The 24,805-nt window shown below is 38.1% G+C and overlaps 1 protein-coding gene across 3 annotated transcripts in view; it reads left to right on the top strand.

The window, feature by feature from the left end:
- The window catches only part of KDM3B (lysine demethylase 3B), a 59,567-nt gene that overhangs the window by 3,939 nt on the left and 30,823 nt on the right, over positions 1–24,805 (top strand). For 2 of the 3 annotated variants that reach the window (XM_032629197.1, XM_032629199.1), the window contains exons 2-7: positions 9,151–9,318; positions 12,074–12,187; positions 14,901–15,006; positions 16,584–16,708; positions 18,804–18,878; positions 21,818–22,417. In XM_032629197.1, coding sequence (XP_032485088.1) covers positions 9,151–9,318; positions 12,074–12,187; positions 14,901–15,006; positions 16,584–16,708; positions 18,804–18,878; positions 21,818–22,417 — 1,188 coding nt within the window. The remainder of the gene's footprint in view (positions 1–9,150; positions 9,319–12,073; positions 12,188–14,900; positions 15,007–16,583; positions 16,709–18,803; positions 18,879–21,817; positions 22,418–24,805) is intronic. The other variant, XM_032629198.1, reaches the window with a different exon arrangement.

The following is a 24,805-nucleotide window of genomic DNA, read 5'->3' as shown; positions in this document are numbered from 1 at the left end:
ATTTGTCTTTTAACTGTTTATGGGTTGCTTTGCTGCACAGAAAAATAAAATGTTTGTATCATCAGATCTCTTAGACCTTTCTTAATGGCTTCTAAGAAGGATTTAATTGCTTGGGAAGAGGACCTCCCCCCGCCACCTTGAGCCTATATAAATATTTTTCAGCTTTTCTTTCTAATGCTTCATTTATTTTTACCTTTAGATCTCTGGTCCATCTGGAATATTTTTGTAAGTGGCATGTGTGATGGACAATCTAACTTTTCCTACTGAGTAGTAACCAATTGGAGCAGCACCAACTTTATTAAATAAACCATCCTTTTCTTTCTGTATGATAGAATTAAATGATGCTTTTAGTAGCACTGATTTGTTTTGAATGTGTATCTTACCTATCTCAGCTGTCCAGAACTTGCAACAGGAGTAAAAGCATATCTGCCATAATTTTTTTAATCCCTTAATCTTTTATCTTTATCTGGGGGAAAGGTAGTCTCTAAAATACTCCTTTTCTTTGATTTGAGATAATGTAATAATTGTGGCAGTATCCAGGCTAGTACCATGTTTCTTCCATCTGGGAGTCTTCCAAGAGGAGTGGAAGCCTACCCGCCTTTTTTTTTTTAACCTCCTCCTCCAATGTTTCCTCTTTGTTTCAGATTAGGTGGACTTTAAAATACCTCTCTACTTTGTTTCTATATAATGTAATAATTATAGTCAGGTTTCCAGTGTACAATCCAATATAATTTATTCTCAACCTGTGTTCAAACACAGAATTTAAGCCCTAACTGAAATAGGAGATTATGGCTTTTAATGATTATCCTTAAGTGTCCTTTTCTTGCATATAATTCCAAAATTAAATAAAAATCTGAATAATATTATAGTATCATATGCTGTTTATTAAAGTCAATAGAATATGTTTTGTGGATCAGTGTGCGGTTTAGAGAACTTTAAATAAAAATGATATTGTACAAAAGAATATATAACGTTTAAGTGTGAGGCCCTCTACTCACTTTTCACCTGCACTCTCCTCTTACAGCAGGAGGTCTATTTTTGAAACATTGAGCCACTGTTGAGGTTTTTAGGCACTCAAGTGCTTCATATAGTTGTTTTCTAAAGTTTGTCTTATTTTATGTGTGCATGTAATTTTTAATACCTCTATCTTATTGTCTTTACATTCTCTTTGTTTCAAGACTATACCATATGTCCACCAGTGATCACACTGTACACTGGTCATTTTGTCCAGCTGCCTCTCCCTTTACTACACAATCAGATTTTTCTTGTTAATTTATGCATTTGTTTCTTAGAGTTGTTTCACTAACTCCCCACCTGCCAAGGGCTCATTCCCTCCTTTAGTAATCACTTGCCTAGTTCATTTATTCACTCATTCATTCATTGATTCATTCATTTATGGCTGCGTTGGGTCTCGTTGCTGCGCGCGGGCTTTCTCTAGCTGCAGCGAGCGGGGGCTACTCTTCCTTGTGGTGCATGGGCTTCTCGTTGCGGTAGCATCTCTTGTTGGGGAGCACAGGCTCTAGGCGTGAGGGCTTCAGTAGTTGCAGCACACGGGCTCAGTAGTTGTGGCTCGCGGGCTCTAGAGCGCAGGCTCAGTAGTTGTGGCCCACGGGCTTAGTTGCTCCTGTAAGTAACATGGTGTTTTCTGTTAGTGATTTTCTCAACAACAGCTGGAATGGGTTCCTGTAGGCTTTGCTTCCACAAGGCCTGGGGGACACAACACCTGTTGCTGCTTCTCAGTTTTCCGCTGCCTTTGACAGGTTGGTGGTTTTTAAGCCCTCCCCACCCCACTATCCCTACTGCCAAAGTATCTTTTACCCTTGTTCTGTAGTTGGGTAAAACCTGCCTGATTGTTTAGTAGTGACTCATACTGCTATCTCTCTCAGTTTTACAAAGGCAGGAGTTCTGGGGGTTTTTTATGTGACTTCACGGGTAATCAGGCTCTAGGGGACTGATTCCCACTAACCAAACTGGAGACTGATTTGTAAATCCACATGTAAGTTTATTAACCTACAGTAGGAGATAAACCTATCCAGAGATCTGCACAGAACCCCCTCCTGGTCTCCTCAAGAGACCAAATTACAGATAAGACAGATCCTTGTCATGCACAGAATCAGGCAAGGAAAGTAGGGTGTTGCCAAAAGAATATTTACAGCGAGCAGTCCTGATTTGGTGATCCTCTGCTTTCCTAGTACTTTCTGGCTTCCATTGTTTTATTCCCCCTTTACACTTTGCTTTTGATTTTGTCATCCATTGAAATCCTATAAAGAGAAAAGAAAGCCTGTCCATTCTAGGTTCTTTCACCTCTATAAAGCCTTTCTAAATCCCCAGAGTGTTTTTTGCTTTGCTCCTTTATCACTTTGTGGATACCTCTTTTGGAATATTTATCACAGTTTTTTTTTGATATAGATACATAACAAGGTATATAGCTTATCTCCCCTACTAGATTCTAAGTTCATCAAGAACAGGGAACACATGCATTTTTTACTATTATTTTACAATCCTTCTCTGACCACCTTATCTTAAGAAATAGCATATTTAGAAGTCAGTATTAGGTTAATTTTCACTTCTGATTTATTATGGATTTTCTACTCTGTGGCCCCTTGTTATAAGGTATTTATACTTGATCTTTAAGGTTTTTTCTTTTATATATTTTTACTGATATTGACTACCAATTTTTTTCTTTACATGTTTGGATTTATATTTGGGACCCCCATCCAAAGTACATTGTCCATTGGTTTTTGTGATTTAAATCTGAGTTGCTGGGTTAGAAGCATTAGATGTTTTGTTTTTCTGATTCTCAAGTAATACACGCCTAGTATACAAAATGTAGAGATTATTTTAATAAAAATATAAGTAAAAAAAAATAGCCCCTATAGTGTCATAACCCATTAAAAACTGCTATGTTTTGATACATATTCTAATCTTTTTTTAGAATTGCTAAAAGTTGAATTCATACTGTATTTTCAGTTCTGAGTTTTGCTTTTCACTTAATGTGAATTATTTTCCTATATTACCAAAAACTTTGGTATTATAGGTGATTTTAATTTTCTTTGTGCTTTTCTGTATTTTCCACAGATAACATGTGCTTCAGGTGCTTTCGTACCTGAAAGGGAAACAATAAATTCTCTCTAAGAAAATCTTATAATTTATTTAACCTGGATAATTTATTTAACTGTTCTTCTTTCATTGGATATTGAAATTGCTTCAGATTTTAAGCTTTATTAATAATTCATTGATGACCATTTTTGTGAATAAAGCCTTTACTGTTTTTAGGGTGATTTCCTAGGATTATTGCCAGGAGTGGTATTATGGAAACACAGAGTATACACATATTTACGATTCTTGATATATGACAATTTTTTTTTCTTTTAAGTCATACCAGTTTATATTTTGACCAGTAGTATGAATTTGCTTACGGAATGCATGTTTATCAGGAGCCCAAGATCTGCTAGGCATTTTACTTTATTTTGTTTAATCCTGCCATAATTCTTTGAGGTACTTACTGTCCGTATTAATAGGCAAAGGAAGTAAGGCTCAAAGAGGCTAAAGTAACCTGCTCCCAGTTACACAGATAAGGGATGTTGGGATGCAAATCCAGATCTTTGTGGTTCCTCTACCCCTAAGAGCATATATATCTATATGCTTGAGTTTTTATTCGGGTTATTCCTGTGGTACTCAAGTACTTAACATTTAATTTATTGAGGTTGTTAGAAAGTAGGGGAAAAAAATGGGAGTAATTGTTAGAAATCTCTCTCTTGATCAAAGGAACCATAGAGGGAAAATTATTTTTTGCTTGAAAACAGCAGTGTTCTAGACATGCATCATTCCCCACTGTGGCTGTCAAGATGTCCCAGTTTTGTAATATCATTTGTAACAGAGTTCATATTTTGTTTAGAATGTAGTTAGAAAAACTGGAAAAGAAAATTTGGGAACCTTGGAAGTTAGTCTTCCATTTTCCTTACCCTCTCACAATCATCACCATATCCTGTTATTTTTATCTCTAATTTCTCAAATATGTTTTTCATTTACACAGTCTTATTGGTTTAGGCCTTTTACCTGGGTTTTTATCACTTTATAATTGGTCTCCCTACCTCCAGTTTCTTGCCTCTATGAGTTCCCTTCCAACCTGATCCCAAAGTTAATTCTTTCCTTTAAAAAAAAAGTTATTATTAAAAAAAAAAAAGTTATTATATAAATAATATGTTTAAAAACAAAAAAGAAGGAACATTTACTGGTAAGGCTAAAATACTATTACCTCTCCTATCCTAATCCTTCTCTAGAACACTCAGTCTGCTCTTAGTTTCTCTGCCTTTGCACCTGCTGGAAAGCCTTTCTCTCCCTTCTCTGCCAGAAGAATGTAGTTTGTCCTTTGAGATACAGCTTGTATACTACTACCTCTTTTGTGAAACCTTTCTAGTTTACCATGGCAGACGCCTTCTCTAGCGTGTTCAGTCTTTATTATTGCCCTTATTACATAACTCTTTAATAATTTCTGTACCTCTCTGTTGGCTCATCTAGGGTTTTATTCCCTCCTGCTGAGTTGCTTCCTTATTCACCTTGATACCCTTAGCCCTGGCAAGTGCCGTACACGTGCGCACACACATATATTTTTGAGGCGTTCTGTCTATTTTTGTTGAGTGAGTGAATAAATGAATAATTTTATTAATTGTCGTAAGAATGGCCTTAGGGAGAACCAGAATCCAAACTGATTATTACATGATTATGTGATAAACATGGAGGTCTGTATTACTCAGATTACTATCATTTGATTTTTTCAAACATAGGTTAACTTATTTGATTTTTTTAAAATTTTATTTCATTTTAATGTCACGCAAATGAATGTACATCACATATAGACCATAAAATAGATTTTGAAATGAAAGCAGGAGTTTTACCGCTAACTCTTCTTGACTAAGGAAATATTTTACACATCTAGTCCTTGGGTTCTAGCTGTACAATTTATAGTAGTATTTGCTGCTTTTACTCTAATAGTAGAAATTTTTAAAAGACTTAAAAAAAAATCAACTCAAAGTGTTTTAGTTCTGTTCTGTCCAGATTATCAACCTGCCTTGGCCATCTCTAACTCAGTCCAACCACCACCATTGATTTTTGTTAGTTTATATCCCTTCTTTCTGTCCTGTGACCTGGCCACTACCGTTTTAAGAGTTCATGTTCTGTGTGCTTTGACCTGAAATGATTCTTCACCTTATATGTTCTAACTCCTTCCATCTCTAGCTAGGAGGTGAAGCACAGTGCTAGGGCCAGAAACAAGCCTTAATGCTGGTAGAACATGTTTACATATATCCATATTCCGTATTGCTCTCAAAACATATTTGTATTATTAGCCTAGAGCTGTTGCTTGATCCTAGAACATATAGCACTGTGGTTGTCAAGTTCAACACTTTATTCCTTTGCCCAGGCAGGTTAGGAAATAATTGCCCTTAAATTAGGTGAAATATGACTTTCAAATATTTCAGCTTTTCCATGGTGTTTTCAGATGTGTGATGATAGTATTCCTGAATATTAACTTTTTAAATGTTCAAGTTCTTATCTACAAAGAATTAAAATCGTTACAGCTTTAGTACAGTGATTTTTTAGTGTGTTCTTATATTTGTGTGTTGGTATGACTTAGAATTTTGTGACTCGTATGTTGGTTTTTTTTTTTTTTTTTTGCGTTGCGCGGGCCTCTCACCGCTGTGGCCTCTCCCAACGCGGAGCACAGGCCCCGCGGCCATGGCTCACGGGCCCTGACGCTCTGCGGCATGCGGGACCCTTCCGGACCGGGGCACGAACCCGCGCCCCCCGCATCGGCAGGCAGACTCCCAACCACTGTGCCACCAGGGAAGCCCTCGTATGTTGATTTTTAAAGTGGTTGGCAGATTAGAACTATAGCATGGCACCTAGCTGTCAGGCACCATGGAGCCTCAACCTCCGGTTTTCTAAGTAATGCCCAGTAGATTACTGTGTCACTCAGGGTCAGACTCCGCCTGGGGCTTCAACAATCTCTGCTCCTTTTCATGGCTTGCAAGGTCTTGTCTGTCTTTCAGCTATTGCCTCCTCCAGACATCAGTTATGGCACCACTGAACAGTAATGGGACTACTGTTCTCCTAGTCTCGGGTTCAAAATCCAAGTCATTTTTCAATTTTCCCTTACCCTTATATCCAGCCAGTCATCATGCTTGGTGATAGGACTCATCGATTCTCACGAGCACTAGTAACTTCCTTCCTAGTCTCACTGCTCCCACTCTAGGTCATGTAAGAACACCCCCTGTTCCCCACCCCACCCCCAACTCTAAACCATCTACATCCACTGAGTAGCTGAGTTGTCCTAAAACCAACTGTTTTGTTCAATTTTGACCTCAGTCAGAAACCTTTTAATGGCAATTACACATATACACACCCACACACACATACACACATCTCCCATTGGCAGCTGGATGAACCCAAATTTTATCCCAGTATTCGGGGTCTTCCACATTGACTCTTAGTCTTTTTAGTCTCACTTCCCACTCCTTCCCCAGCGTGTTATAGCTCCTGGCCATCCTAGAACTTGACTGGGACTTTTTTTTTTCCTTAACCTCAGCCTGTATCAGTCCCTTTGCACACCTGAAGTGATCTCTCCTGCCTCTGAACACCCCCTATACTTTATTTTATTTCTGTTTATCTTATGGCATGTTATTGCCCAAGTAGTGCTTTGCAGTTGACCAAAGTGCTTTTGAATCCATTACTTTATTTAATCTTCACAACCACTCTGAGGGTAAGTAAGACAGGTGTGTCTTATCACAAGGGAGGAAACCAAGACTTGAAGAGGGGAGAGTGATTTGCTCAAGTTTTGTGATTAGTAGAGGGTGGGGCTAAGACTGAAATCCAAGCCTCCTGGAACATAATCCCCAAGCTCTGTCTATTACTACCTTTCCTGGTGCCTGAGTCTGCACTTAAATGTAAGTTTGAATACATCTTTTTCCAGTTATCAGCAAGTTACTTAAAGTTGTGTTTGATTCCCCTAGAACATATGTGAATATATGAGTGAGCCCATTCATACGTTAAATGTATTGCAGTTTAATGTTCTTTCCCGTTCACATGTTAAAGGTATTGCAGTAAAATCATGCTTCCCCTTTCTGAGCCTTATTTTCCCATCATTTTTTTTTTTAAGTAGAAATGAAGGTTACTTGGTATATTATAAATAATAAAATATTGTTATAATATAAATAATAAAACTGGAGCTTTGTATAATGAATTTAATTTCTGGAATAGCTTTTCCAGCAGTGCACTTCAATTCACAAGTATTTATTACCTGTGAAGAGATTAAGCCTAATGCTAGGCTACTGAGTGGTTCCACACTTTTCAAGTATAAGTATCGTAAATTTTCATATAGTTGTAACTCTAATTTTTAGCTTGACTGGATGGGAACTAATATACTGACAAAAGTTGTTGTGACTTCAGTAACAATTCTAATGGATTTGAACTTTATTCATTATATGATCTACATATATTTGAAAAATAATGGTGACACATGTACCAGACCTCTAGTATTTAGTCTACAGGAAATGCTTAGTACCCTTAGTACTTAAGATATTCCTGGTAACTCTGTGATTCCTAGTTGGGAATGACTGCTGTGGGGATTCTGATGTTGTCCTACATCACTCATTGCTGCCTTAGGGAGTGTCATGTGAGAAATTTCTTGTAGAGCCAAGTAGTTGGAAAAGTGTTGCTTCCCTGAGAAACTGGTTTGTGTTCTACTTTTTGCCAGTGATGAATATGCCACTGACCTCTCCATTTTCAGATTGGCCTTTAGGAATCTCAGAGCCAAGTCCGTCAATCAATCAATCAATCATTCATCATATGTCACTCAGTCATACAGCTGTATAGATCCCTATTGCCTGCTTAAGTTTTCCCTCTTTTTACACTTTGACAATGACTTCCTGTTGTAGTTTGCTTAGCCCTGGTTTTTTAATTGATATTTTAGCATCTTATTGTATATGTTTCCCAAAAGCCAACTAAAATTCTTTGAAAATGAAGTGGGATATAAATACTCCAGCCTTTATTTTGTAACCAGCTATATTTTAGGCACTAGACATATCTGTTCTAAATATTGATACCTATATGCCTATGTATTGCTTTTATTGCTGTGTAGAACATGCTCCAATGTCAGAATTTACATGGAAAAGTTAAACCTAAGCATACTGTTTATTAGAAAAATGTAGTTTCATTTAATATGAATTGCTTTCAAAAACTCTTCAAAGATTCTACTTAAGTATATCTGAAAAGGTGGAGTATCTTTTCTGGGAGGAAGCAAAGCATTGTGACAATGGTGTGCCTCTGCTAGCAGATATGAGATCACTCCTGGCAGTCAGTGGTACTTTAAAAATCCACACTTGGGACTGGGAGTTGTTTTTTTTTTTTAATTGTTTATCCTTTTGAATTGTGTACCGTGTATATATATAACCTATTCAAAATTAATTTTAAAAGTTCACAGTCGGGCTTCTCTGGTGGTGCAGTGGTTGAGAGTCTGCCTGCCGATGCAGGGGACACGGGTTCATGCCCCGGTCCAGGAAGATCCCACATGTCGCGGAGCAGCTGGGCCCGTGAGCCGTGGCCACTGAGCCTGTGCGTCCGGAGCCTGTGCTCCGCAACGGGAGAGGCCACAACAGTGAGAGTCCCACATACCACAAAAAAAAAAAAAAAAAAAAAAGTTCACAGTCATTTTCAGTAGAAGTATAAAAAATTTCTCTTCCTACCTATTAGACTGTGAGCTCCTTGAAACCAGGAAGTGTGCTAGATTCCCCTCTGTATTCCTGAACCTAGCATAGTGCCTTATACATAGTAAGCCCCCAGCTAGTGTGCTTAGATGTGAATTGGAAACTAAGAGTTGTAAATCTCAGTAGTATCACGGCTAGAAATTACTAACTGTAGATAACTCACGCCCCCTTAAATCTGTACGCTCTTTTCCGAGTGAGGATGAGACCAACTTCCTGGCTCTGAAGTAAGATTGGTTTTTACTGAAATCCATTAAAAGAACTTAAAAACAAGTTAGTAGAATTTTACCTAGTCAGTTTTTCAAAATAGGGGGTTTGTGTTTGTTTTTATATTATAGTGTGGGATTTTTCCAAATGTGACCTCAAGATGGCTTTTTATCTCTTTTTCCAGATCTTTGTAGAATTTGATGGCTGTAGCTGGAAGCAACACTCCTGGGTTAAAGTTCATGCTGAAGAAGTTATTGTACTTTTGCTGGAAGGGTCTCTAGTATGGGCACCCCGGAAGGACCCAGTCCTTGTCCAGGGCACTCGAGTCTCAATTGCACAATGGCCAGCCCTGGTGAGTGACTTTTATTGGCTAGGAACATATTTGGGCTTTATTCCTATTCTATATGGTATTTACCCAATAGCTGAACTCTTTAGAATTCCCAAAACTCCCAGTGCTTTGTCCTTAACACATTTTGATTCTGAAGTTACCAAAGCAAAAACTGGGAGAGATCTTTTCTCCTGTGTCTTCCCATACTTTTTATATTAGATAATATTTGATACTTTGTTTCTAAATAATTTTTTACCTTTTCTTTTCTCATAGTTATGTAATGAAACAATGTGAAAGTCTTTTTCTTCCATTGAAACTATTTTATTTTTTTCCAGCTTTTTTGAGATAGAATTGACATATATAACATTTTGTAAGTTTGTGTACAATGTGATGATTTTTTATATATAGTGAAATGATTGTCACAATAAAGTTAATTAACACATCCATTGTCTCACATAGGTTTTTGTGTATGTGGTAAGAACTTTTTTTTTTAACTTTGCAGAACACTTTAATAATCTCAATAAGGTATAATAATCTCACTGTTTTATAGAGTACTTTCCTACATATTATCTAATTTGCTTCTCACAACACATATGTGGTAAGAACTTTTAAGATTTGCTCTCTTAGCAACTTCCAAGTATACAGTACAGCATTATTAACTATAGTCACCATGCTATACGTTAGCTCCCCACAGCTTACTCATCTTATTATTGCAGTTTATATCCTTTGACTACCTTCATCCATTTCCCCCACTTCCCCCACCCCTGGCAACCACCAGTATATTCTCTGTGTCTGATTTCAGTTGTTTTGGATTCCACATGTAATTGAAATCAGACCATATTTGTCTTTCTCTGACTTATTTCACTTAGCATAATGCCCTGGAGATTCAGCTGTTGTTGTAAATAGCAGGATTTCCTCCTTTTTTGTGGCTCAGTAATATTTCATTGTGTATAATATTCGTGTGTGTGTGTGTGTGTGTGTACACCACATTTTCTTTATCCATTCATCCATCACTGGACACTTAGGTTGTTTCCATGTCGTCGCTATTGTAAATACTGCTGCAGTGAACATGGGGTTGCAGATATCTCTTCAAGATATGATTTCATTTCCTTTAGATAAATACCCAGAAGCGGGGTTGTTGAATCATATGGTAGTTCTATTTTTAATTTGGGGGGGAACCTCCATACTGTTTTCCATAGTGGCTGCACCAATTTACATTCCCACTGATAGTGCACAGGAGTTCCCCCTCTCTACATCCTTGCCAGCACTTGTCATCTTTGTCTTTGATAATAGCCATTCTAATAGGTGTGAGGTGATTACTCATCGTGGTTTTGATTTGCATTTCCCTGATGATTAGTGCAGTTGAGCCCCTTTTCATGTACCTGTTGGCCATTCATCTATCTTTGGAAAAATGTCTATTCAGGTGATTTGCCCATTTTTAAATCAGATTATTTGTGGGGGGGTTGTTTTGTTTTTAGCATTTTAAATTAATACCCATTTATTAATTGGGTAAGTTAGAAGTACAGACACTTTGTGTCCTACTTCTTAGCTCAGAATCTTACAAGGCAAAAATTGGTGTTTGCAATGCTATGTTCTCATTTATAGTAGGTAGTCCTCTTCTAACCTCCCATGTTTATGGCAGAATTCAGTTCCAGTCTCCTTGCTGGCTGTCAGCTGGGGATATTTGTGGGGGTTTTTGGCTCTTGAGTTGCATGAGTTTTTTTTTGATATATTTTGAATATTAACCTTTTATCAAATATATGATTTGCACATATTTTCTCCCATTCCTTATGTTGCATTTTCATTTTGTTGATCATTTTTTTGCCTTGTAGAAACTTCTAAGTTTGATGTAGTCCCACTTGTTTATTTTTGCTTTTGTTGGTTATGTTTAAAGTTTCTTTGTTTGGCCGTGTAGCACGGCTTGTGAGATCTTAGTTCCCCGACCAGGGATTGAACCTAGGCCCACAGCAGTGAAAGTATGGAGTCTTAACCACTGGACCACCAGGGAATTCCCTAAAGTTTTTTGTTGTTTTTTTTAATTATTAAGTTTTGTTTTCTGAAGTCAGACAAAATAGTGCTATAAAATTTAATTCTGAGAGTATCCATTTGTTTCTATCTGTTCTTTTAGCAAAGTGTAGGCATAAATAGATTTTTTTAAAAAATCTAATTCTCCTGTTACTAACCAAATTAAATAATATTCAAAACAAAACTTCTTAACCTATTGATTATACATATCATCACTTACTGAACTGTCTTTTTTCATTTGTTTTTAAGACCACTTTCCAGTTGAACTTTTAGAAGAAGCTCAAATGGATCTGGGTCCCTGGGTGACTTTAGTAGGCAGTTTAATTACGGAACAGTAATGTGAATTTGCCCATGCATATTTATACCACTGATCATTTTAGAAATCTCATTAAGGTTTCAGGAGTTCCAGAGATGATAATGGTGTGACTCTTCATTCTGGAAACTTACTGTAATTTAGCCCTCTTGGAGCCTGACAAGATTAGTCAGATCGCTAGAGAGAATGAGGAATTTCCCGTTCTTCTTGTCCTTTTTAGCTGTAAATAAGAGTATTGAACTGACTTTATGCTCTGGTTGGCTTCATATGATTATTTGAGGGGCAGATGCTAGGTTGGGAATGTCTCTGAGGACTTATATATTTACTGGGGTGAAAGGTATATTAATAATGGATATTTTCTCTGCAGTTAGATATTCAGTTGAATTGTTATTTATTTCCTTTTCCAAGTTCTAATCAATTTCTTGTCATTGTACTTCACAGACTTTCACTCCCCTAGTAGATAAACTCGGTTTGGGTTCTGTGGTTCCAGTTGAATACCTTCTGGATCGAGAGCTTCGTTTCCTGTCAGATGCTAATGGGTTGCATTTGTTCCAGGTACTTAACACTTGGTCTAGTCCTAAACTTATTTCTCTCCTTGCTAATTTCTCTGTTGATTATAAATAGGGTGCTTACCCTCCTTTTTTATTTCAGATAATATTTTTAATATCGTTATAAAATTACAGAGAAAGGTGGGAATCTTAGATTAAAATTTTAATATTATTTCTCAACAGTCTCGACCAAGGTTTCTCAGCCTCAATGATATTGACATTTTTGGTCAGTATTCTTTTTCATAGGGGGCTATCCTGTGTATTGTTTGATGTCTAACAGCATCCCTGGCCTCTACCTACTAGATGCCAGCACTGAGTTGTGATAGGCAGAAATGTTTCCCAACACTGCCAGTTGTTCCAGAGGGGGCAAAATCAGCCCAGCTGAGAACAATGGAGTAAAACAATTCCATGGATGCCACAGTTGATGGTGTATGCTTTCAAAGAGATGGAATAATAGAAAAAGCAACATTTTAGGGAGGATAAAACATCAGTTTAATCTTGGAAAGGCTGGGTTGAGGGGCCCACAGAGCACCCCATGATTATCTCAGAGGTCAAATGTATTGGTCTGGCTATCATCAGTCTGCACAGGTGGCAGTATAAGTCAATTAATTATATTGTCCCCTTTTCTTTTAACATTGAATCAAGTTCTTCCTCCCAGTAATTCCATGTACCTTTTAAAGCTTCTTTGCTCCCTTGAAAAGTATATTTGGTAGCAGAGGCTTCTTTCCTCCTCTACACACCCCCACCCCACCCTAAAACCACTTAAGACTTAAGACCACAACTCTAAGGGTTTCCTCAGAAGAGGTGGCTTCCCAGAGGTGGCTGCTTCTATAACTTGAGTCTAAGAGGTCCTATACTTACGTCTGTGGCAGGGAAGCTGGGAATTTGGGCTGGTTCCAAGCAACATTAAATATTGAAGAGCTTAGGTATATTTTTAGTTACAAAAAAAGGGATAAGTTAGTAGTTTAAACAAACTAGTGTCTGAGTTAGAGTTTCAGAATTTATGGAGGGCAATATTTATTTCTCACTTGTAAGGGTTACTGTCTGAAGGTTAAAAATTAGGAGACTTCTGGGCTTCCCTGGTGGCGCAGTGGTTGAGAGTCCACCTGCCAATGCAGGGAACACGGGTCGTGCCCCGGTCCGGGAGGATTCCACATGCCGCAGAGAGGCTAGGCCTGTGAGCCATGGCCACTGAGCCTGCATGTCCGGAGCCTGTGCTCCACAATGGGAGAGGCCACAACAGTGAGAGGCCCGCATACCGCAAAAAAAAAAAAAAAGAAAATTAGGAGACTTCCAAGAGTTTTGCTGTCTTATTGAGGCAGCCAAGAGCAGTATTTCCTGAACTGTGTTCTGTGTAATATTAATGATTTTTTTGTTGTTGATATGTCTTCCTCCCTCATTAGGCCTCACATCCTCTCATCAATCTTGCTTTATTCATCTCGTAATCCTAGTGCTTATATGAATAGGCACTCAGTGAATGTTGGATAAGTATCAAAATAAACAAAAAGATTTACATGGAATAAAATGTTTTGTGGTCAAATAAGTTTAGAAACGCTGACCTAAACATGTTTTTTTCCTACACGTCTTCTCAGAGCCTTTAATATACTGTCGTATGTAGAAAGATATAGTATGCAGTTGACCCTTGAACAACACGGATTTGAACTACACGGGTCCACTTATATGTGGATTTTTTTCAGTAAATACAGTACCTATAAATTAATACAAATTTTTTTCACATTATCTTTTCATTTTTGATATCTAGTGTTACTAATACTTATAACATCTAGTGTTTTGTATTATATAAGGCAGTCTTGATGTAGTGTACTGACAGATGATTCATCTTGTAAACAGACATCATAAACTTAGGGTATCAATAAATACAGGACTTCCCGGGTGGTGCAGTGGTTAAGAATCCACCTGCCAGTGCAGGGGACGCGGGTTCAATCCCTGATCCGGGAAGATCCCACATGCCGCAGAGCATCTAAGCTCATGTGCCACAAGTACTGAGCCTGCGCTCTAGAGCCTGCGAGCCACAACTACTGAAGGCCGCGCGCCTTGAGCCAGTGCTCTGCAACAAGAGAAGCCACTGCAATGAGAAGCCCGCACACAGCAACGAAGAGTAGCCCCGCTCGCCACAACTAGAGAAATCTCGCATGCAGCAACGAAGACCCAATGCAGCCAAAAATAAATAAATAAATAAATTTATTTAAAAAGAAAAGAAAACACAAAGGCAAACCACAAACTGGTAGAACCAATAAACGTCGGGAAAATATATATTTTTTTAAAAGTTATATGCAAAAAAAAAAAAAAAAAAGTTATATGCAGATTTTTCACTGCATGGGGTGGGGAAGCAGTTGGTGTCCCTAACCCCCCCACCTTGTTCAATGGGGGTATAATATTTCCTAAACCTAAATGATCCTAGCATCCTTAACTTTTTTTGGGGGGCCCACACCACTTGGCTTGTGGGACTTTTGTTCCCTAACTGGGGATCAAACTTGGGCCCTTAGCAGTGAGAGCTTGGAGTCCTAACCACTGGACCACTAGGGAATTCCCCTAGCATCCTTAACTTTTGTAGAGCATCTTGTGAGACTAGGTTTCTATGGAACATTCTCTGGCAAATGCTGATGTAGAGCTCCTCAGGGGTATAATTTTTCTCTTCTGGTTAAATATTATTGGTACTTACTTCAATATTCCGTTTTTTCTTCTTTTATCTTTATCAGATGGGAACAGATAGCCAAAACCAGATTCTTTTGGAACATGCTGCTCTGAGAGAAACAGTTAATGCTTTGATCAGTGACCAAAAGCTGCAAGAGATATTTAGCCGAGGTAAGAACAGGTGGTCCTCTGTCCCTGAATTCTGAATCAGGTGTATGGTCAGTGTTGAAAGTGATAGAATGGGGGGGGACACCATGCAACTGTCAACACTTGTGCTTGTCTTCTTTTTGTGGGTGGTGTCAAGAGTAACTCCAGTTAGCTGGATCTCTAGAATAGATTGGAAAAACAGGATCTCACTCAGACCACTATTTCCTTTTTGTATTACATTTCGTAATATGCAATTTTGTCTTTCTTTTTTTCATTTCTTAAATATTTATTAAGTACTAACCTCGTACTAGACACAGTGTTAAGGTACTGAGGATATAACCATGAACTGGAAAGTCTCTGCCCTTGTTGAGCATACTGTCTATAAGGTATGCTCTAAAGACTGTTAACAACGACAAATAACAACTTAGAGTGTAAGGTATGTTCATAAAGGAAGGTGTCCATAGACTCATTCACATTAACAGCATGTAAATTTTTAAGAATGAAAACAAAAAAGAATTACTAGCTTTTATTAGCTTTTTCAGTTCACATACAGATTTTGCCCAAGATTCTATGCAAAAGGTAGACTGTTGCCTCATTTATCCTTCCCTTCATGTTGTACATCTACTCTACGTCCTTTCTGACCCTCGTGATAATCATGCTTTTCAATGAAATAGGATCCTTGGTTCTCTTTTGTCAAACTAAATCTAAATAGGTAAAGGTAAGAAAACTTGCCTCTTTGGGAAAGGAAAGTATCAGGGTAAAATAATGTTTAATAATCAAGGAAAGGTATGGAAGAGGAAAAAATGTGAGGAAAAATAACAGAGAGAAAAAAATCAAGTGGACAGAATGAGAGGTAGAGATGTTTATGAGTATGTATAGAAAACTTAAGCTTAATTGTACCTCTGAAAGATAATAATTTAAAATAAGTAGTGATTTAGCTATCTAGTCTCAAATGTATAAGATATGTAGGAGAGAGAAACTGTCCTTCTTGGAGGGCCAGCTGAAATTGCAGGGTAACATTACCTGCTGCTAAAGTAATATCTTTGAAACTCTGTGTTCCTAGGAAGACAGGTGCTATATTTGTTCAGACTATTATTAGTGCAGAGGCTAGAGACCTCATAAATTGAACTCTCCACCTACTGTAATGAAAGTCAGATAGCAAAGTGTAAATGGTTATATATCATTCCTATGGTAACATAACAAAATAGTACATTCAACTTACTGGCCTCCCACTTTTTTAATGTATATGTCAGATAGATCTGAGTAGATTTTCACATTACCTATAGTTTTTGATTTGTAAGTTTCTTTTCTCTTCCCTGTATTACTTTCTAGAATTGGAAGATTGAGATAAGGTAGAATCGGAGGCCTGGGACATTCTAAGAAATCTCCAAATAAACAATTTACAAAAATCTCTGGGAAAAACTATGTTTTGTTTTTAAATTGCTGTGTATGGTAAATCTGAAATTGCTCATTTATTCAACTCCATACAAGAAGATTAAAAGTGCCAAGTATTTACACTATATAATTTTCTTTGTTTTTAGAAACAATCATGAAATACAGCTTAGCCAAAAATACTCAATACTGACTAATCTCTCCTTTAGGTCCCTACAGTGTTCAAGGTCACAGGGTCAAAGTATACCAGCCAGAGGGAGAAGAAAGTTGGCTCTGTGGTGTTGTAAGCCATCAAGACTCCATCACCCGTCTTATGGAGGTGTCTGTAACTGAGGTGAGGCTCTGTGTTATTTTGTCTGAAGTCCATCCATCCCCTTACCCAGGGTGGTGTAGGAAAAGGGAGCACTTCATTACATGTAAGAAGACTTGGGTTCCATCTCTGGCTTTGTCACTGTTTTTTTTTTTTTAATTTATTTTTGGCTGCGTTGAGTCTTTGTTGCTGTGCATGGGCTTTCTCTAGTTGCAGTGAGCGGGGGCTACTCTTCGTTGCAGTATGTGAGCTTCTCATTGCCGTGGCTTCTCTCGTTGCGGGGCACGGGCTGTAGACGTGCAGGCTTCAGTAGTCATGGCACTCAGGCTCAGTAGTTGTGGCTCGTGGGATCTAGAGCGCAGACTCAGTAGTTGTGGCACACGGGCTTACTGGCTCTGTGGCACGTGGGATCTTCCTGGACCAGGGATCGAACGTGTGTCCCCTGCATTGGCAGGCGGATTCTTAACCACTGCGTGACCAGGGAAGTCCCCCCTGGTTTTATCACTTATTGATTCTATCACCTTGAGAAAGGCTGTTCAACTTTCTTAACCTCAGTGTTCTCATTTGTAAATTAGAGTTAATTAGGTAACCACCCCCTGACCTCACAGCATATGTTTTGGGAACTAAGATAATGTATTTGAAAGTGCTTTGAAATCTATGAAAGGGTATACAAATGTGAAGTGGTATTATCATTATTTTATCATATTCAGAAGGTTTAGTATTTAAAAATCTAATCAGTTAGCATTTGCTTCTATAATACTTATGCCACTCCCCCTTAGATACTGAAAAATGAATTGTTTCTAAAGCAATAAATAGAAAAAAACATAGCATCTAGAGCTACCTGGAGAATTGTCTCTCAAAACAACAAGAATATTTGGGGACTTCCCTGATGGTGCAGTGGTTAAGACTGCTTCCACTGCAGGGGGTGCAAGTTTGATCCCTGGTTGGGGAACTGAGATCCCACGTGCTGTACAGTGCAGCCAAAAACAAAAACAATAGCAGAGTATTTTGAGGCAAACATGTATGTATTTATGATATCTTTGAATTGGTTTCAGACTTGCCCTCAGCAGTCACATGTAATGTAAACATAAATTATTTTAGTTATTTCTTTATTGAATTTTATTTATTAAATTATTCAATCCTCATTTACAAATTTCAAATGATACACATATATATAAAATAGATATTGAAAGCCATCCCTTCCCCTAGGCAAATGTTACTCCCCACAGTGGCAATCACCATTAACAGTTTGGTGTATATTCCATATGCTTCCAAATATCTTCTCTGTGTGTGTGTGTATGATATTTATATATTGTCCATTTAGGAGATAGCTATATAAATCATACTTTATTAACAAATGGGATCATATTATACATATAGTTCTTTGATTTACCTTTTTTACTTATTTTTAGATTGTCAGTATCTTTGTGTGTAAATATATATAGAAATCTATCAATACTTCATCCTTTTAAAATAGATGCATACTATTCACTGAATGGATGTATCATAACTAATTTAATTTAAAATTGATGGACGTTTAAATAATTTGTATTATTTTCACTAATACGAATAATGCTGCAGTGAATATCCTTGGGCATATATCATTGTATACTGTTTCACATTATTTATTGGAACAAATTCCTAAGTGTGTAATTGCTAGGTCAAAGAATATGCCCATTAAATCTGACGATGTCTGTCAAATTGGCCCCTCCCAAAACCTTTTGTGTTTTAATAGTAGAGTGGTGCTTTTAATGATTACTGGTTCTGAAGGTTTTTTGTTTTTTTAATTTCAGAATAGGAAGGTTTTAGAGATGCAGAATTTGAAATTCATATCCCTAAAAGGGACACTTGGGCATTGAATGAAATTTTTTCATTCATTCGTTTAACAAATATTTGAGTGATTACCATATTCTAGACCTTGTTTCAGATGTTGTTATTCTGGCAGTGAATGAAATAGTAGAGATCCCTGTTCATGGAGCTTTCATTCTAGCAGGGGAGTAGAAACAAATAGAGATAATTACATAGATTAGAAAAATACATAATTATGTCTTTGGTGGACAAGGCATTAAATCTTTTTCTTCCTTTTTTCATATTTTCTTCTATCCCGCTCCTACTGTAGAGTGGTGAGATCAAGTCCGTAGATCCCAGACTGATCCATGTGATGCTGGTGGATAATTCAGCGCCTCAGAGCGAGGTACAGTAATGAACTGAGTCTCTGAGCAGACTCATGAGCTTGCGTTATCTTGTTACATAGACTTCCTTATGTGTGTGTTATCCATGGATACCCTTTGGGTTTCATCTCTGACCACTGTACATTTCTTGCTCTCTCCACGGTCTTGTCCAGTTGAGGGAGGATAATCTCAAGAAAGAGACCTAGTCTGAGCAAACCCTTTTCATCATGGCTATGTTGCCTAGCTGTTTTTTTTTTTTTTTTTTTTTTTTTTTTTGGGTTACGCGGGCCTCTCACTGTTGTGGCCTCTCCCGTTGCGGAGGACAGGCTCCGGACGCGCAGGCCCAGCGGCCATGGCTCACGGGCCCAGCCGCTCTGCGGCATGTGGGATCCTCCCAGACCGGGGCACGAACCCGTGTCCCCTGCATCGGCAGGCGGACTCTCAACCACTGCGCCACCAGGGAAGCCCTGCCTAGCTGTTTTAAAATCCATGGCCTATTTTTTTCTTACATTTTTTCAGGACAGATATATTTGAAAGATACAGTAGACAAAGCTGTAATAAGCAGTAGAAATATTCATGACCTACCCAGTAATAAGAAATGGAGGAGAAGCTACATCCTCTTTTTCTTTCCATTAGGTGGTAGTGAGCTCCAAGGAAATCTGAAATTCCAGATCCCAAGAAGAGTCAAATCAAACTGGTGTGTAGTTCAGTGCTCAGCACACAGTGGATTACTCCATAATTACTGTGAATCAGGCCAACTCTTGGTTCATTGAGAATTAACATAACCCATAAAAAGATACATTATATATCAGTGCCTGAACCAATCAAGGAGTCCTGTATGAGTTTCCTTCAGTAGGACATTGACTTGGACAGCCTTCTGCCCATATATTCCTCATAGTCTTTTAGCACCTGCGTAGTATTGCTCTCTTGGCTACTCCTGCTGAGTATACCGTTCTTCCTCATCTTCTTTATCCAGTCATTTTTGGCTTGATAAAACAAGATTAGGGTAGGAAAAGAAGAATCAGGGTTACATTTAATAGCTCTTTACTACATATTATATTATTACAAATAGGATAAGTCTCTTGACTGTGTTTACGTGGCTGAAAAACACTTGTTATTTTGATGCCATATTGGGTCCCTCTTTTATTTCCTTATTTCATTCATTCTTTAAGCACCTATTATATGTCAGGTACTGTTTAGCTGCCCAGGTATAGCTAGAGAGTACTGGTCTCAGTGTCCTAGTCTTTCTACTCACATGTGAGTAGCTCACTGTAAGTAGGGCATACATGTAAATTGTTGATCAGGGAGATTGCTCTGAGCCAGGCTCTGTAAGTTGGCCGAATGAGTTAAAGGTGAGATCTGTGGTTTTCAGCAACAGATGTTGATTCTTCCCTTCTCAGCTTTGCCATGATGTGACTATCTTCTTAGCTAGCAAAGTACAATTATTGACAGTTCTGCCAAGTTTTGCAGTAACCCTTCTTAGAGATCCATGGTTACCTCATCTCCTTAAAAGAGTGAGCAAGAAAGAAAGGAGAGATTTCACTGATTGTACTTCCGTACTTCACAGCACTGAAAACTGGGTGATGATGGAGGTTGAAGAAAGGGTAAAAAGGTTTTAAAAGGATCACATGAAAGCAATTCTTTTTTTTGTTTTTTGAAAGCAATTCTTAACAAACAGAAACAGTTCTTGAACGAAAGATTTAGAAACTTAGATTAATATTACCAAAAGCATGGGAGAAACAAATAAATCTGAGCTTTGTTTAAGGTTTGTAGAAGGAAATTAAGGGAGAAAAGACAGAAATGAAGGCAGCAAAAAAAAAAAGAAGAAAAAAAAAACTAGAACTGGCAAGAAGAAATGTAAAATTTGAAAAAATTTCAGTTATAACAGCTATAATAATGATTACAACAAAGATAGATCTGCACAAATAATCTATAAGTATTTAAGGGCAGTAAGACTAGAGTAATCAAGTTGGTAACTAATAATGGCCAAATAACTATGTCTCTAGCTTATTGCCACCCCAACGTGTTATCTGAATAAAACTGTCTGAAAGTTAGCTAAATGAAGCTAAAATGAAAACTTGCTTCATGATGGGATACCAGTCTAAGACTGTTCCAGATATAAGTTGCTTGAGAGAATGTTAGCTGTGTCCCAAGCCCCTGTCCTCTTGTCCTTCTCAGGGAAAGAGTTTTTATTCAGAGATAGGAATTGCCCCCTTTTAATTCTGTGTCTTTTAAGGTTGTCTGACCTCTCAAATAAGGCACAAATAAGATTTCATGTGATAGGCTAAAATTACTGGAAGAGCTAAGAGATTTGGTTGTTTGGTTATGGTAGCCTGCCTTTTTAGCTTTTCCCTGTCTAATGCTTTGAAATAAGCTCTGGAGATTGTTTGTGTCTTTATAGTGTCCATAAGAGCAATTCAGACTTGTTTCTGTTGGGCTCACTTTTGCTCTGGTCACAGACTTATAAATGTTGGTTTTCCTATTGTTAAGTTGTCACCAGTTTTTAATGACTTCTGGATAGAAGAGATTTTATTTTTCAATAGTTGAAATGCCAGTTTCTGTCAAACAAGGAGATAAATATAAAAGTAAAGCAGATTTTGTTTTTCATCAAGAGGCAAATAAGTTCCCAGCCTAGCAGTGTATTTTGTAAAAGAAATTCCACAAATTTTTAAAATCCTAAAAAAAGTCCAGTTGAGGAAGTAGTGGATTTTATTTAAGGGAAGGTTTGCCAAGTGAGTTAACTTCTTAGTAACCATTATCTTGAATATGTGTGCATAAATTGAATCACAGGAAGATTGGAGCTTTTTAACAAAAGGGGATGTCTTAGAGCTGGCATTGGAATTTGGCAATCTGTACCTGCTTTGATTGTCTGCTTCTAGAGATGGGAAAGAGCTAATGGTTTATGGTTTTCACAGGATGGAAAGTCCCTTGTAATAAATCTTTTTTGAATTTTGTTTTGTAGGGGGGTACGTTAAAAGCAGTAAAATCTTCCAAAGGAAAGAAGAAGAGAGAGAGCATAGAGGGGAAAGATGGCCGGAGGAGGAAAAGTGCTTCGGACTCTGGGTGTGACCCTGCATCAAAGAAATTAAAAGGAGACAGGGGTGAAGTAGACAGTAATGGGAGCGATGGAGGTGAGGCAAGCCGAGGGCCCTGGAAAGGAGGGAATGCCAGTGGAGAGCCAGGGCTGGATCAGAGAGCCAAGCAGCCACCGACTACATTTGTCCCCCAGATTAACCGCAACATTCGCTTTGCCACTTACACCAAAGAAAACGGCAGGACTCTGGTGGTGCAGGATGAGCCCATAGGTGGGGACACACCTGTACCTTTCACTCCATATTCTACAGCCACAGGTCAGACACCTTTGGCCCCAGAGGTGGGTGGAGCCGAAAATAAAGAGGCAGGAAAAACACTGGAACAAGTTGGCCAGGGTATGGTGGCTTCAGCAGCTGTGGTCACTACCGCCAGCTCCACCCCAACCACGGTGAGGATCTCAGACACTGGCCTTGCAGCAGGGACTGGGCCGGAAAAACAGAAAGGCAGCTGGTCGCAGGCCCCAGGAGAGGTGAGTTGTTTCAGGGGCAGATTTGCAAGATTTGGGTTCACTCTTTCACCCTACTTTGTTCTTAACACATTAAAAAAGCATCTCAAATGCCACAGGGAAGGAGTATTTCTGAGATGTGCTTAAATTGTATTCTGTGGATAGTCCTTTACTGCTCATTGGGCAAATGCATATATCTTTAAAACTTTATCAGCTCTTAAAAGTCACCTGAACAATTGGGCTCATCGAAAACTGATTATACAGCCCAATTTAATGAGTTGTTAAAATAGATCTAATGGGGAATCTTTTTAATTCAGTTATCTATTTAGTTCATGTAGTGGTTGAGCCTCAACCAGGCCTATGAGAGGCAAGGTTAATGAATTATAGTGTTGGCAACAGTGAACACTGTAATTAAGGCTATGTGAAAGCTACTATTACCCAAACCCCTGTTTTCAGTTCATCATTTTATATATTTTCCTTTGAGGCTGGGCTGCTTTCTTTGATTTGATATGACCATGGAAGGTTGGTTTTTTCTTTCCCCTAAGTTAATCTTTTAAGTCTTACCTGGAAATTTTGATGGAATTATTTCATCATTTCATATATTTTCCTTTGAGTCTGGGCTGCTTTCTATGATTTGATATGACCATAGAAGGTTGGGGTTTTTTTTCCCCTAAGTTAATCTTGTAAGCCTTACCTGGAAATTTTTTTTTTTTTTTTTTTTTTAACCTGGAAATTTTGATGGAATTAATCACAGTAGTATCTAGTTTACTATGTTCTTTATCTTACATGCATGTATTGTTGCTGAAAAGGAACTTTTGTTAAATACAAGTTAACATCAAGTTGGCTCTCCAGTCAAATTTGAAAGAGTGTCAAAATCAGTTATAGTCTTTTGGTTCTTATTTTGGTCACCAAAGTATGATTTATGATGCTAGTCATATTTTTTTTCAAACTGGCTGTTAATTCAAGCTGGAGTATGAAATACAAATAAGATACTAATTTTTTTTTAATTATGTATAGGAAACTACTGTGTGCTAAGTACTGTATATTATAAACAAAGAATTGAAATCCTGCTTGACGGAGCTCACATCCTAAAATGGAATCATTTTATAACAGTGTATAACAGTGCCATATAAAACATGGCATATACATTTCATCTGACTTCTTCCCCTCCCTAGCAAATGCAGTTTGTTAATCTCTAGTATGCAGGGTTGGGGAGGGAGGTGAAGTGCCCAGGCAGAAGAGAAGGCCTGTAAATGCAGATTTCGCACTCTTCATGTTTTGTTTTCTGTTAGTTTACCAGCATTCCCAAGAGAGCTAGTTGGGGATCTTATGTGGATTTCCAGTATGTGTAAGTCATCATATTGCCCAAATTGATTAAAATCAAATCCATGTCAAAGGCAGAGTAGATGTAAATGGGGATTACAAAATAGACCAAATACTACACTCTGCAAGAAGAGATCCACTGAATGCTGTTGTTCTTGGAGTAGCAAAGCTGAATAAATGAAATGTGGATCAAAGGGCATTTTCCAAACAGGTTTGAGAAATTTCTGTGACTGTATCTGTAACTTTGCTAATGTGTTAGCCTAGGTATTCTCTTGGAATATGATTTAAAAGTACAGAAATGGATGTTTCCATCATGAAATAGGGACACAGCCCTCCAGGAAACTTCTTTCCCTAAAACATGTGTTAAAATCAGTTTGTCATCACTTTCTTATAAGAAGAGGATTTGAAATTTAATCATTTGAAGAAAATGAAAGACCATCCAAATTATTTTTCATTCATGTGTGTATTTATTTTTAAAGAGTAACTTTAGTAGTGAAACCTGAGATCCTTATGCTTATTCCTTGCAGTCATGCAGGTGTCAAGGCTCCTGGCCAAATTCTGGCAGTGAAACAACAGCATAGCATCAGTGCTGTGTCTGTCTATTCTCTTTATTTGGAGGAGTTTAAGTCTGGTTGCTGGTTAGTGGGAAGGAAAAGAAGAATGAACTAAGTTTTTGACTGTTAAATGCACTGAAGCAGTCTCTGTAGCAGATGTCAGCTGGAGGCAAGCCACAGGTGGTCTGCCTGGTTCTCATGCCTCTTTGCCACCCCAAAGAAAGTCCTAATGTAGACTCCTCTTGCGTATTTAAAGAAAACCTTAAATATATTGAAACTCCCCCCACCTTTTTTATAAATTTATTTATTTTATTTTATTTTTGGCTGCGTTGGGTCTTCGTTGCTGCTCTCTGGCTTTCTTTAGTTGTGGCGAGCAGGGGCTACTCTTTGTTGCGGTGCATGGGCTTCTCATGGCGGTGGCTTCTCTTGTTGCGGATCACGGGCTCTAGGCACGCAGGCTTAGTAGTTGTGGCTCGCGGGCTCCAGAGCGCAGGCTCAGTAGTTGTGGCGCACGGGCTTAGTTGCTCTGCGGCAT

Source organism: Phocoena sinus, chromosome 3 (assembly GCF_008692025.1).
Source record: "Phocoena sinus isolate mPhoSin1 chromosome 3, mPhoSin1.pri, whole genome shotgun sequence".
In the NCBI taxonomy this organism is placed as follows: Eukaryota; Metazoa; Chordata; class Mammalia; order Artiodactyla; family Phocoenidae; genus Phocoena; species Phocoena sinus.
This window is presented reverse-complemented; position numbering and strand designations above follow the sequence as displayed.